We start from the raw sequence: 15,629 nt of genomic DNA on the forward strand, positions 1-15,629 counted from the left end.
GAAATTTGTACTAGAAAATTACGGTTTTATTTATAATTAAAATCAAGTAGGTATTTACTAAATTATACATATTTATAAACTAAATATAGTAAATCACTTGACACAACCAGTTGTTCAGTGAGGCAGATATTCTTGAATGGCTTACGATTCCTGGCTTTCCCTATGACCAAAAGCTTCATTTTGTGTATCCCGGTTGCATTGGAGTACGGCATAAGGTCCTTGGGTACTTTCCTCCCTGGTAAATTACTTTCTTCGCGATGAACGTACGTTTTACGAATGAGAAGTTTCCAAAATAAACCCGTCTTATCTGCATTGTATACTTGTACACGGCGGACTACTGAATTTGACAATCGAATACCGGCGACTTATAGAGCTTGATTTTGTGCTTTCAACTAGTAGTCGGATAATCGAGCGACGGATTACTGAGAGTGTACTATATTTCTATAATATCAATCATAAATGACAAAACACAAACTACAAAACTCTTCTATCAAAATATTAATATTAAACAATATTTTTTCCCCATACTTGCCTATTTTTTCTTGGTTGAAGAGTTTCTTTCTGCTGCTTAATGTATTGGTAAAATTTAATTACACATGAGGATATCATGTTTAATTAAATAAGTAATTCCGATTTTATCAACTCAATAGAATGTCTGTTTTTTGCATCTGACCATAAATTCATCTGAGAAAATACCCGTTTGGTATAGCAATTAGATGATGGTATGTATACTTAAAATAAATGAAATTAGTGTGTAAATATGTGTGCATCACGCATCCATCACGTTCTTTTGTCTTAAACTAAATGTCTTATTTGCATTTGTTGAATAATCGTGAATTTAACTGTCCCGCACGGGACAATCTATTGCTGCTTAAAAAGCGGGACGTTTGGCAACGCTGGGGTTCGGAGCAAAAAAATCCAAACTGAAGAATAAAATATTAAATGCTAGTTTTTGTTCATGATATCTACTTATTTAATATTATATAAACTATTTTTTTTATTCTTTATTGAACATACATAAGCGTTGGACTATCACGCTGTGGGTCTCAGGTTCGAATCCTGGGTCTGGCAAGTACACATATTGTTTTTCAGTTTGTGTGTGAGTCAGGGTATGGACCTAATAGGTTGAGCATGTGGCTGACATCCATTTCTCGTAAAAAACAAATTCTGTTAATACAAACCTCTACTCTGTGGAGGCCCATATGATCCTATTAGGATCGGACATGGTAAAAAAAAAAAAAATATTATATTATTTTGAAAACACTTCAAAAATCTAATGATCGTGACGCCGGTTAATAATTTAATACTTTGATTTAAAATTCAAAAGCTGATTGCCAATTAGTAACGCAATTTAGAAAGCTCTTCAGAGAGTTTTGTAAAACCCATTAGTTAAATTTGTCACAATTAGATAAGATACCTATAAATAGCAAAGTAGTCAGTGCACATGCGCACAGGTCCGCATTTTGCTTGGTGTCATATTTTCTTCAAAAACATGTTTTCTAGTCGTTATATATATATTTCTAAGTGGGTCTATTCTATACACAAGGCAGCTATCGATAAATTAACTTATTGTAACAATTATACTTACCTCAATAAATAAATGACAAACTGCAGTCGGTAGTCGCCTTGTGTATAGAGTGGATCCACAGAAGTATTTTCGTATCATCGAAAGCATGTGCAATCTTGCGAGTCAATTTAGTCACTCTTGACTCATTGTTGATTGTACATAAAAAGTCTTTAATCCTTTTCAGTTAATGATCTTTTTCTGCACTCAAAGGATGGTTAAAAATTTGAATCGCATTAATTAACACCATGTGTTAACAGATATTTGTAAAACAATGAGATTTAATGCATTGCGAACAAGCTACGCATTTTTTGAAACAGAGTTGAAAATTGGGGCCCCTTAACTCGTGAGGCAAGTATCGAGGATCAATGCGGAAAAGGGAGGTCACCAAATGAAGGACGCTACAGGCCTTTCAATACTTTCAGGTATATGGAATGCAGGGAATCATAATCTATCTGTGGAAAGAAGTAAAAGAATATCGAATCAACGCTACTAAATTAGTAAATTTCACAGAAATTCACATACAAAGTTGGTGAAAACATAATCTTTTAGGTATCCTCAAAAGTAATGATGATTTTAGACTTATCTTCCTTTTCGTTTCGCTTTTACTAGTTTTAGTCTCAAATTTAAACTGTTACTAGTCATACACTTGAGAGAAGAGAGAAACAATTTTGACAACAAACAATCTAATGATTATTAAAATAAATTTACTCTTCAATATTAGATTATAAAACCTTTTCTGAAAGCACATCAGTGAGATTTTACTCATAAAATTTCACCTTTATGAGGTTAGTTATTATCTGAGTATGAGGTTATCAGTCTTTTTGTTGCGTTAGATTCAATGCCAAAGTCATATTTTATTATGTTGCATTGTGATTTCGCTCATTTTATTAAAAATCAGAATCGGTTCATGTTGTTTATGGCTGGAAAGTCTGAAATAAATTTTGAATACAAATTCAACAATGCTAGAAACACTCATAGATTATTCAGGTGGGATTAGGAGAGCTCTATGAATGTTTATTGTTACACATTATGGTAATGTGGTTATTTATTGGTGATTCTTTAATAATAGAATGACAGATAATGTGATTTCACGGTGTAAACAATGTATTAAAATGCAGTTAATTTGTAAATTGTGATGTAACCGTTATCGTATTTTAGATTTTGAAGGTGAAAAAAAAATGTTGGAGGAAAATAAGCCTACTTCAACCGCTGAACCAATGACAGTAGAAATATCAACACCTTCATGTTTGGATATGAATAGTCTTGATGTAAATATAACATTACTCTTATTATAATTATCTCTGATGAATAGATTCGTCATAATTCTGTGGATCTAATTTAGGACACTTAACAGTGCACAGTTACTGTCAATTGGTAATGGTTTGTTTATAAGTTTAAAGACAATTGGCACCTAGAGCCGTTTGACCGTTAACATGTCAAACGTAATGCAAAGTAAATTTGAAATCAAGGATATTTTAAAGCTTTGGATGGCTATTGAAATCTGGGCTAATCTTTTTTGAAAGCCTAACCATGCAGCGTAAAATGGACATGTAATCATATAATCTCAAATTATTAAATATTTTAGATCGGTGAAATCACAGAAGCGAATGACAATGATTTGATGAGTACATCTGCTGTTCTGTTTTACTGCAAGTCAAAAGTATGTAAACTTCTTTTATATCTTGCCATACATAAATATCAGCATAATCTCTTTAGTGTTTATGTAGGTTAGTGATTCGCAACCTTTTTTGGTTAAAAGAACCCGTGACACATATTTGGTTAGATCAAAGCCGATTATATTCAGATTAGGACACTGAGTAGCGGGTTATACAGCGCTTGAAATGGAAAATTTTACGAACCAGACCGCTTGATAATTTTACGAAAATATTAACGTAGTTATCTAATTGCATAATATGCATATTTTTTTATAAAAATTAGTGTGTTATATGGCCTATTTAGCTCAGAGGGTCAAATTATTTTTTCCACGAGATGGAGCGGTAATTTTGGGAATCTTCGAATGCAATGCCGTAACCTGTAGGCAGTAAATGAAGATTTTCGATTGAATATTTCATACAAATTGATTTACCATATTGCATTCGAAGTATATTCAATAACTAGGACTATGAACAAAATTTTCAGCTTTGTGCCCCGGTTTGAATATAGACTTTGGGTTAGATAAAAGTAAAGAAAATAACAAATATTTTCATTTTATGTCTTACACTCCGGTTGGCATCACAGCAATATCTTGTCAAAATAAACTTTCAAAATACTTAATTTTACTCATATTGTATAAACAATTTTATTTTTGGTTATTTGGTTGGGAATCACTGATCTTAGTAATCACTAGTTAATAAAAGGAATACTATTTTTACAACGTTTTTCTTAGCTTGTATTCTTATTTGTCCGGTACAAATCTTGCAATCGATTTTTAACTAACTTCTCGACTAGCTAGACAATTGAAACTTTTAGAATATATCAGAACACGATGCTAATGCATTTTTTTATAGCCATCTTTAAATAGAATTGAATTCATTTTCAGTTAATTCTGTTTTGTATGAAAAGTTATTTCGACACCATTATTGGTCTGGGGTCCTAGCAACTAAATTATTAATATATACGTGCGTTACTATGGAAATCAATATGACATGTCAAGTACAAATTTTTTTGATCATTTAAGCTAGTCAAGTCAAGTTTATATGGCTCAACAGAAAATTTAAAAATGTTGTATATAAAAAGTTTTTTTTATCTTGTAATTATTATTAGATTTTTCTATTTAATAATTATCAAGCATAGAATGAATTGAGGTGCTGATATTTAAAGAAGCATAAAGTCGCCGATACACATTCGAGTAACTCTCTTCTGCCTACCAATAGCATTTGTTTCATGTCGCTGCGAGCAACTCGAATGAGAGCTAATTGCAAAGCGCCATGGCATTTGATTATTAGTGTGCGAGTTGAACGCGGTGTAGATGGAGGGACCTGTGGGGAGCGTGCGTTGTGAGTCATCAATATATCTGAACGAGAATGTAATTTATTTTTATCCATGTATTTGTAGCTATCAGAAAAGCGCATAGCTAGCGTGTGTACACTGATCATGAATTAATTAATAAAATAATTTAAAAAGTAGTCATATTACTACATGCCTATTTACAAGTGAAATAGGATTTAAATTTATGGTGAAGTTATAAGCATACTATACATACCGCCTATTCGACGCTTGCATTTTGACAGTGCTGTTTTACTGTAATGAATCATAGCTACTAACGAAGGCTCGGAGTAACCGTATACCGAGCTTTGAAAACAGATGTTTGCGACGGATACTGGGTGTGCAGTGGTATGACTTTATGCGTAACAAGGAGATAAGAGAACGCACGAAGCAGCCTCTCTATACGCTGAGAGTAAAGCGGCGATGTTGGACCCTACTTGGCCACGAGCCGTGGATGCCAGAAGAGAACCTCAACCTGGCTTGCCTTTCCTTCAAGCCCACCGGATTTTGGTGTCCTGGAACGCTGCTAAATACTATTTATAGAGTGTATACGGTGGAGCTACGGGATGCTGGTATGACCCGAAACGATGCAAGAAGACTGTGGCTAGCGACAGGAATTCTCTGAGACACCGCGTGGTGTCCTTATGGTAAAGCTAAGAGGCGGATGTGGCCGAAGATGGAGAAAGAATAGTGTATAAAATGTGTTTATTATTTCCATAGTAACACACCTATTTAATTTAACCTTTTGGCATGACTTTCATTTACAGAATGTAGAAAACAGTAGAATTCATAAATCGCATAAATATTTACTCAACTTCATCAATGGTTCACTTGTATCCGTTCTATCATCAGCACCACAATTATACATCAATGATGAACCTCACATGCATCAGATTTGTTTTCTTTCTAGATATTGTATCCATACCTTAAATTTTTGGCTTTTATGGGTCTCCGTCCGGTGTCACTAGATCAACTTCAAAGTTCAAAAATTATTTTATACATATCCCATTACCATACGCTGCAAATCACAGTTTTGGTATGCTTAGGATATATCCTGCAGTACATGGCATGTTACCGGTAAATATTTCAATTAACTTTATTAATTACTATAGTACCCACAACATAGGATGTCACTTCGCAAACAAGAATATCATTGTCGTTTCCCTTGACGGATTGGTCAACATATATTTTATGAATGTATATTCGAAAGCATCTATAGTGTTTTATTATTTATAGATGCTCTCACCGTGAACAAGAGATAGAACATTCATTTCGTCAAGTGACATGCTATAAAAATTTGACAACTTATAGTAACTAACATATTTTGTCTTCAACAGTGAAAAAATTATGTGAAGGACTCACAACTTCACCATTCTCATAAGCTGGTGAATCAAAAGTATTCATTCACTGATAGGTATATATGACTAGCAGTGGCAAAGAGTGGAGGTAGGCTATGGAGATCTGACATATAGTGCACACTAAAATATCTTGTTAAAACCAAGAATACAAATTGCAGATGGTATTGGTTAGTTTTTAAAATTCAATTAAACCCTGCCTAAAGCAAACCATAATAGATATTAAGTATACTTTTCTATCTATAAAATATCTTTCATTCAATCACACATCATTTTAGATATTTTGTAGATAGAAAAATATTTTTTAACTGGGCTGGGTTTAATCGAATTTTAAAAACCATCTGCAATTTTATTCTTAGTTAAATGAAAACAAATAAGTATGACTGACAAAGTTTAGTGTGCGCTATTTATGTCGGATCTCCACAGCCTACCTCCACCATTCGCCACTGACGGCCAGTTTAACAAAAGATGTTTAAAGGTGTTAATTTAATTAATCATGAAATGATGTATAGATAATAATATAAAACAGTGCCGAAGACTCGATCCTATGCAATTATTTAATGTTTACCTCAACTAGAAGATAAAATATTATAATTTAATTGATTAGAATTTACTAAAGATAATACCAACAAAGCAATTGCTTACTATGCTTAAAGCAATACTAATTATGTCACCCACAATGACATTATTAATGGACGACGCACTCAGTACAGTAGCTAGCAAGTAAATTCGCCCATAGTGACATTCGTACGTGTATAGGTAGACGTCACGCAATATCCATTATGCGATATCACGCATCGGGAATTTATAGCAATATCACTTTTATTGTAACGACATTAGAACTGTGTTTCTATTATCAATGTTCGTTTGAGCGAACCTGTTCGAACCGAACCATTCGGCAGACCCGACAAAAAGTTTCAGGAATTTATAGCAATATCACCTTTATTGTAATGGCGTTAGAACAGATTATGCCATTCGGCAGACCCGACAAAAAAAGTGAGTGTTATTTTTTTTTCCAGATGCTTCGTCCATATTAATGTCATTGGTCACCCATAAAATAATGAAATTACAGCAATATAATATATAAATACATACTGTGAAATTATTGGGTTAGTAATTCTTATACTCAACTAATGTTCGTATGAACATGATTAGCACTACACTTGGGAGAAATTAGAAAGATCATTTCCTATAAATAAAACAATTATTCTTTATTTTTCTAAAATATACAAGATAAACCGAATATTATGTTACTACTTTTTACAGGTTATCATATAAACCAGGGGAGGGCAAACTGCGGCCCGCCGAGTATTTTTTTGCGGCCCGCCATCATTAATTGTACTTCTGATTACGAATAACTTTTTTTATACTTTTTTAAAAAATATTGACAATAGATTAAAATTTGAAGAATTTGTTGTTTCGTTAATGTATTATCTCAGTACGTCTTCCTTGCGTCTCGTCTCACACTATGTAACTACTATTTTCTATGTTGAACATCGTGACACATTTAAATACTTTTAACTCTGCGTTGCAAGGAAAAAAAATATATGCCCAGGATATGGTGAAGAGTTTGAATGGATTTCAATTATTAAAACTCAAGTTGTTCCTTCGACAAATATCGAATAACAACGTGGACCACTTTCCAACTTTGAAGTTGCTGAATATACCAGAATATAAATTTGAAGAATATGGTAAAATTATTAAAGCTCTGAATGACGATTTTTTCAACCTATGTATGTGAACAAACATTTTCGATCATGAACCTCAATTTAAATTCTTTACGATCAAATATCTCCGATGCCCATTTACAAGCAGTTTTGAAAATATCAACCACAAAATTAACACCTGAATTTGAAAAAATGTTGAAAAATGTACAACACTTTCATTCTTCTCATTAATTTTTTTGTAATGTTTATTTTTCGTGATAATAAATAGTGTATATCTAAAAATGCTATTTTACTTGCGGCCCGCCGCTCATTTTGAATTCTTGAATTTGGCTCTCCATCCAAAAAGTTTGCCCGCCCCTGATATAAACTGTAACACATTGATTACTATCAAAGTATGCATTATTATAACATTTTTCCCCCATCTAAGATGCAGTTTTCGCCACTAAGATACCTATCTATAATATGTAATTAAAATGTTTTAAGTCTTCTTCGCTGACACTACATGTTTTAAATATTTATTGATTTTTATTAACATTCTCATTTTCTTGTTTTATAAAATTTACAGAAGAGATAGAGGATTCTGTTACAAAACTATGCCCACCTCACGAGGATCTGATGAAGATACCGGATCATACAATCAAATTTGCTACGGAAGTCCTACATTTAGCTATATAGGCCCGAGTGTACTCCATTTTGTTGGCTACGTATATGCAATTTATTTATTTAGAATTTCTGATAATGAACAACTGCAAAATCTCATGGAAAGGGTAAATAAATCACATACATAATTCTTTATAAGTATTCAATTATTTTTTATCACGCTCAATAAGTTGAATTTCACATCCAATATCTGTTACGTATCATGCAATGAAGTCTTTCAGCATCAGGGCTGAATATACGTTTGCTATGATTTACCTAAGCTTAAACCATATTGCGTCTCCCCCCCAAAAAAAAAACATTTTTAATGTAGAGGCCATGAAATAATGCAGAAGTCCGCAAGTTTTGATCTTTCGACATTGTCTTAAATTAATTTATAATATTGTACACACTACCAAGTACCAAATCATCATCATTTATGGCAGTACAACCCTTGGCAGGCCTTGGCCTCCTTCAAAATCTTCCTCCATCCTGGATGATCCAGTGCCGACATTCTCCAGTTGCTTTGAACAAGCATTCTTTTGTGGCGCAGTCTAGTCATCTCAATTTCGGTCGTTCAGGTCTTCACTTGCCCTCAGTGGTTGCGTACATAGCCTGCCTTGCTGGTATATCCTCCGGCATTCTATACACAGGTCAAAGTATAATGAGGAGCTGTACACATCTTATAGGGGCGAAAAGATTGCGCTGGATCGGCCACTAGGTACCCAATATTAGGTAGATATTAGAGGATTAAAAAGCTTTCCGGAGCTTGGGCTATAGCTACCCTAGATGTATGGTAAATCCCACCCTGATAATTGTTATAGCTTGACCACTAGTAACCAAAAGTACCGAAGAGCTATGAAACAGTATGTGCTGGAGGTTACAAGACAAACTCACACTACCTATGCATTTTGTTTAGCATGATGGTAGAATTTTTTATAATAATTAGTTATCTTTTCTCATTACAGGTATTTTTATTGTCATCATTCCCACCTCAAGGGACACCATACACGAGTCCAAGAAAATTAGTTCGGACCCTTTGGCTTTACATCATTTTTAGTTTAATTTGGATGATGTTGTCATTGGCTACCGTTAACATGATGATGGCCAAGGGCACTATTATATTTCAATGGCTTACTCAAAGGTTGGAGATGTTTTTAACTGTCACTTAATATGTCAATTGTTAAAGTTATATTCTGATTATTGCTTATTTTGCAGCTCTGCGCAGATAAAAGTAATTGCAAAAGTGCTTCTCGCAATATCAACTCTCACTCATGATATGGTACAGGCGACTATTATAACGAGTTATTGTTTACAAGCGCAACTTCTAACGGCACACTTACATTTCCTCCGGAACAGATTATTGACTCGCACAATCTCTTCATTGGATTGGATGAGGGTATGTTTATTTATATGCCATTGGCTGGACTCTTTGAAGCCAAGTATTCCACATTAATTGTATGTATATTTGTACGTAGGCCGTGACCAATTATTATGGGAAATAGGCAGGATAGTATCGAAATGATTTGAAATGTTTTAGGTTTATTCACATTGTATTATTGAATGGTTTTTTGTCAACATGACGTTGTGACTCTAAGTGATGCTAGTTGTTTAGTAACAGTTTTCTATTGTATTAATTTATGTATCAACGTTTTATGGATCAGACCCAAATATGGTATTTATTTATATATTTTCGGTAGGTTACACTTACCGTATTATTGTACATGAATTACGTAAACCTAAAAAAGATATCGAAAAGAAATTGCATTTATATTTTTTTTACAGGAAATTGCAGAGTTTAAAAAGTTATTGAGACATCTGAATGAAGTTTTAGCGCCAGCGATTTGTCTATTTACATTGGTAAACATATCATGGGCTTGCTCTGGGATAGTATATCTCTTGAATTTGGATAAAATAGATACAACTACTCAACCAATTTTTGGAATAAGCATATTAAATGAAATACTATGGATTTTGGCTTCAGCAGTTCCCTTCATATCGGTAAGATGATTCACTCATTATCTTTTCCAAAAAGATTGATTCTTACAAACTTTTTGTATTAAAAAATCTGTCAACAACTCGTGTCAAAACAATTTTAGTGTACTTGAATTGGTATCTATAAAAAACCATTTTCCATGTTGGCAATTCTTTGTAAATAAAGTCAAAATGGCTGCTTTTCGGTTTGATTACTTAGTATTGATATTTGCGTAAAAGTGTCATTGTTATACTTTTTCGACATACTATTACTATTTTACATGATTGCACATCTACAAAAAGATGGTTAATTAAATTTTAAAAAAATTAGGCTTGTAACACTAATACAAGCCGTTTTTATCTCTTAATCCTGACTTGGCGAATAAATATGATTGCAACTGAGTGTGATATTTGGTAAAAATGTATGTAATTTAATCAAATGCTTTAGTAACGGTCTATCAGCTTCACTTTCTTATATTTAGGGTTAATAGTAAGTTTTCTTAAACTTCTTTACTTTTTCTCTGATTACACCATTGGATGAAGATATTCCAGATAACGAAAGATCCAGACAATTGAAATCAATTTTCGGAAAAATTCTTTTCTTCTTTCGACCATGTCCGATCCTATTAGGATCATATGGGCCTCCACAGAGTAGAAGTTTGTATTGACAGATTTTGTTTCTTACGAGAAATGGATGTCAGCCACTTGCTCAACCTATTAGGTCCATACCACACACACAAATTGAAAAACAATATGTGTACTTGCCAGACCCAGGATTCGAACTTGGGACCCACGGCGTTATAGTCCAATGCTTAAGCAGCGCGGCCACCGTGGGCATTCATTTTACTTAAATTTAAATAATTCCTTATAATCGAAGTAAAAAAATATGATTTCTGATAATTTGAGGTTCTACCAAACGATGCCTGGATGTATAACTATGTATTATGACCTCACCGGAAATCGAACTCGAATGGCCACTGAGTACCCAGCGCCCATGCATTGGACTACCAAGGCTATCGTAATAAATTGGTCAATATCCTCCACTCTTTTGAATGTATAATCATTTTTGCGGCTTACAATGTCGTGGGTCACAGATTTGAATCCTGGGTCTGACAAATACACATATTGTTTTTCAATTTGTGTTTGGAGTCAGATTATGGACCTAATATGTCGAGCAAATGGCTAACATCCATTTCTCATAAAAACAAAAATCTGTTAATACAAACCTCCACTCTGTGGATGCCCATATGATCCTATTAGGATCGAACATCATGTTCATTGTTCATGTTGATAATTGCAATTAATTTAGTGCAATAATTTTGTTTTTATTATTTATGATATAGGCTGCCCGATTGTCAACAGCCTGTGCTGTGACGCAGGGTGTCGGTCATGAATTGAGTGTCCGTCCATTTTTACACCAAGAAACACCGCAAGAAGACCTAAATGCGATTCTATTATACGCTTCATCCCTGCAATTGTCAGCCAGACTGTTCAGGGTGCCAATAACAGGCAGATATCTGTGCCTTGGTCTTACGGCCACTGGAATTATATTGTTAACTCTGGGAATGTGTCATTACATACAAATATAGATGAGAAGTTTTAAAAAATATTTAAAAAAATTTCATTTTTTAGAAACGTGTCAATGTTCCATGTCTGTATCCGATACATAATTTTATAATACAGCTTATTAGGGGTCGTCCATATATGACATCACATCATAAGGGGGGGGGGAGGCGGTCTGATATAATGTGATTATTTGTGACAATGAAGATACTTGTAGATCTGATGTCACAAAACAAGCAAAATATAAAAGAGAATAAAATATTCAATGAAAACATATATCCATTTTCAACGAATGGAGAGTCCAATAATGTGAAGTAATTTAGATAGGGGATAAAAGATTTTGTGATGAAATGTGATGGTGGAGGGTAGAAGGGGAGTCAAAGATGCAGTAAATCGTGTGACATCATTTATGGATGACCCTTATTGCATTCATTAATTATTTATACAATTTATTGTAAATAATTTTTTGTGATTTCAAATGAAAAACTTTTCATGTATGTGTCCTATAATTAATATATTTATTTTTTATTGGTTTACATTTTTAATAAAAACCATATTGAGACATGCTTTTTTATTACGAATAACGATTACAGGTCAGTATACCAATTTGTTTTGGCTACGATAAAGGCTTGTACATAATTTATAATGAAAGTTTTATATATACGTTCCTATTTGCTAAGCAGCCAAATAATTTTTACTGTAATGGATGTCATCTTATGATTACAATATTGTCAATTGACTTGGCAATCAGTATTATCAGATAATATTGCTCTCACCCGAACAGAAATCACTCATAAAAAAAATGGTTTGTATGTTGATTTCATTTATGTTTTGAATTTTAAAACAAAAACATGATATTTGAGTTATTTACGTTGACAATTGTTTCATCCTACCATGATACATGTCCGAGAAGAGTTGGTCTTTAATTTTTTTAGCTTTAGTTACGACATTCTGACGATGGGTTTACAGCAGGGTTTGAAATGAATTGGAGTGCAACTCCTGTTCGTGAAATGACTATTGCTGTCTCGTAAATTCAATTACTTTACATAATTCTTTGTAAATGTTAATACGAAACTTGTATAGTATGTAGTAAAGTATAATTATATAGTATGTAGTAAGCCCTAATTTCTACAAGCAATAATGAGGTTTTGTGTTATTTTGCAACAAAGAACTTTTGACAGATTTATGAGTTATTCCTGCTGAACGAACATTGTCATTTGTTATAGCTTGCGGCTTTAAAAATAGAAGAGAATGGTAAATTTTGTTAAAAAAAAATAGGAATAACCCCTTATTCAAAATATTCAACTGTTACATTATTCTGTGTATTAATATGATAATATAAAAGCAAGGAATAGAGGCTATATTTGACAATTCTAGTCATAATTTTTTTTGGCGGTAAATATGGAAAAAAAAAGTATAATAAAAACACAGTAACTATATTTGTAGAAATGAGATTTTTTATAATGTTCACTAATCTTTAGTGAATATAGATATCAGAAGAAATGTGTTCATCCGTCCAATGTATGCTGTTAAGATCCGACATAAATAGTGCACAATAAACTTTGTCAACTAAACTAAGACTACAACCTGTAGACTGTAAATAGTGTTTGTTAGTTTTTAAAATTCAATTAAACCATGCGAAACCAAGCCATAATAGTAAAAAAATACTGTCTATAAAATATCTACAATTATGCAATTAAATCATACATAACTTTGGATATTTTATAGATAGAATAATATTTTTATCTATTATAGTTTGCTTTAGGCAGGGCTTAATGAATTTAAAAAAATGAACCAACAATATGTGTAATATGTATTCTTAAGGTTGTACCTCAGTTGAGGCACGGTCTAAAAAGATCGTGGCTAGTCGATGCGCGGGTGCAAATGACGCATGCCAAACGAAATATAATTTGTCATATAAATCCAACATACGTCCATTTTATGTTCTGTTTATTGTTCTATTAGTAACAATAATAATATATTCATTGACATGTTTTCTTTTTAAAGTAAATGGGTAACGTTTTTAGTCATCTTTACACGATTTAAGAATTCATACGCCTGTCGCCATCATGAAACAAAGTGAAATGTTTCCAGCTCGACGTTCTCTCTCAGAATGCGAGCGAGTCCAAAATTTCATCGCGCCTATAGTTGAAAATTATTTGCCGTTTCACTGATGTATCACGTTAATCCAACGAAAACAAAAAAGTATCGCCTAAAATATACCAAAACTATTATGGTTTGGTTTAGGCAGGGTTTAATTGATTTTTAAAAACTAACCAATACCATCTGTAAATTGTAGTTTAATTCAATAAAAACCTTCATATGACTAAGAAAGTTTAATGTACACTATTTACGGCAGATCTTAACAGCCTACCTCCACCCTCCGCTATTGGTACCAGGGATTGAAACTATCCATTTTCATACAACCCCCGAGGTTGAACTAGGCGAGCCATGTCCAGCATATGCCAGAGACACAAGTACCAAATAAGGTCCTTGTTGGGAACACAAAGGAGGCAACAGATATCCTGGTAGGAGGATGTTAAGCAATGACTTTTCCTGACATTGACGAGTGGAAAAAGGCGGTAGATAAGACCAAGACTTGACTAGATCTATAACGCCATAACAAAAAGAAAAGACAAAATTGATTGTGATTGATCCGCACAGCTCGTATGCCCTACACTAAGGGTATTCCTCCATTTAGTAATTTCTGAGCGAATGGAAAAAGTATTATTAATATTTAGGCTTTTATAATATGTGTAGCAAACTTTGTGCTGCGATATATTTATTTAGATATACAGGAATCCTTTTAGTCATAATAATTGTGTGTTTAAAATACATTTTTATACATAATGTACCAACACAATTCATAAAAAAATGCAAATAATCAATGCAATTTGATAAAAGATTGGATATAGGTACAAAATAACTTTGTATCAACACGTATAACATTATCTTTTCGTAAATCATTCGGCCGGTTTAATAAACTTTGATTTCTTATTTTTGTGTTGTGACGGGGAATTCACTTGCTGATTATTTTCCTGCCACTTGCGTTTGTTGGCATTCGGCTTGAAATGCGGCGAAGCTCCTTCATATTTATTATATTTACTGGCGGTGCCGTTTTCCATTTGTTCGTGACTTCTTTTATTAAATTTAGAATTCATTGTCTTGACTAATGGGTTATAGTGTGAAGCCATTTCTAAATCTGATATCTCTGTTTCCTTTTGAAGCTGAACTAGTCTGTTTGTGTCGGCGTTTTCTAGTTCCATTATTCTCTCTATTTCTGGATTCATTCCCCCGTATGACAGACGTCCTTCCAGTAACTCCTCACAGCGTACGAAACTTGGTTCAATCGTAAAACAGCCAGCGCCCTGTCTCATTTCTGCTGTTATCTCATGGGAGTACATCTCTTGGCCTTCATTCTCTTCAAGCTCTTTTTCCACCTTTTCTTTAGTTCTTTTCATAAATTTCATTTCCAAAATTGATTTGGAAAGTTTGGTTTTATTCTGTTCTCGAGCCATTATAAGTTTCTATTAAATTAGGGTTAAAACGTCAACAATTGCAGTTATTTATATCGATGAGTTGTTATTTGATTGGTACCCAGAAATAATACAAAACATAAAATCTAAACTATAGCACGTGTGAGAAAATTAAATTGCTTGCCTTTAAACTAAATTATTTGACAGTTATCAGCGGGCTGAATTATTGCCATTTGTGATGGTAGTATTGCCATATTTTGAAAAACTACTTCGTGCTGTATCTAAATGAGCTCATCACAAAAACAAAAATCACATATTACGCAATAATCTTGGACAACCCAATGCCGGAACAATATTTTTTTATATAAAATAATTTAAATAATGAAGAATTGGTACTTATAAAAAG

General features: G+C 33.2%; 3 protein-coding genes across 6 annotated transcripts in view; 1 reads left to right on the forward strand and 2 right to left on the reverse strand.

The window, feature by feature from the left end:
- Window positions 1-15,629, reverse strand: part of LOC147066447 (uncharacterized) — a 1,147,709-nt gene that overhangs the window by 1,072,561 nt on the left and 59,519 nt on the right. The window lies entirely within an intron of this gene.
- GrlHz (Gustatory receptor-like Holozoa) lies at window positions 2,385-12,308 on the forward strand. Of its 4 annotated transcripts, none has more exons than XM_085955302.1 (9): window positions 2,385-2,554; window positions 2,726-2,835; window positions 3,153-3,227; window positions 5,463-5,629; window positions 8,140-8,341; window positions 9,179-9,354; window positions 9,429-9,609; window positions 9,996-10,211; window positions 11,528-12,308. In XM_085955302.1, exons 1-9 carry the CDS (start codon window positions 2,527-2,529, stop codon window positions 11,771-11,773), a joined length of 1,401 nt encoding a protein of 466 aa, XP_085811428.1. In that variant the 5' UTR covers window positions 2,385-2,526; the 3' UTR covers window positions 11,774-12,308. The 4 variants fall into 4 exon arrangements, 2 of the variants coding, with proteins under 2 accessions (XP_085811428.1, XP_085811429.1); XR_015071590.1 differs by having other exon boundaries at window positions 2,406-2,554; window positions 9,439-9,609; window positions 11,528-11,976; XM_085955303.1 differs by having other exon boundaries at window positions 2,427-2,599.
- Mpp6 (M-phase phosphoprotein 6) lies at window positions 12,245-15,448 on the reverse strand. The gene has a single exon (XM_085955304.1). It carries the CDS (start codon window positions 15,263-15,265, stop codon window positions 14,711-14,713), a length of 555 nt encoding a protein of 184 aa, XP_085811430.1. The 5' UTR covers window positions 15,266-15,448; the 3' UTR covers window positions 12,245-14,710.

Source organism: Rhyacophila brunnea, unplaced genomic scaffold, assembly GCF_057557595.1.
Source record: "Rhyacophila brunnea isolate RB1 unplaced genomic scaffold, BYU_Rbru_1.0 scaffold_5, whole genome shotgun sequence".
Taxonomy (NCBI): domain Eukaryota; kingdom Metazoa; phylum Arthropoda; class Insecta; order Trichoptera; family Rhyacophilidae; genus Rhyacophila; species Rhyacophila brunnea.

Excerpts from the sequence above, each read along its gene's own strand:
- GrlHz (XM_085955302.1), top strand. The coding sequence starts at position 2,527 with ATGCTAGAAACACTCATAGATTATTCAG. Across the intron at positions 2,836-3,152 it reads TGGATATGAATAGTCTTGAT|ATCGGTGAAATCACAGAAGC; the intron begins GTAAATATAACA and ends TAAATATTTTAG. Across the intron at positions 5,630-8,139 it reads CAGTACATGGCATGTTACCG|AAGAGATAGAGGATTCTGTT; the intron begins GTAAATATTTCA and ends TAAAATTTACAG.
- Mpp6 (XM_085955304.1), bottom strand. The coding sequence starts at position 15,265 with ATGGCTCGAGAACAGAATAAAACCAAACTTTCCAAATCAATTTTGGAA.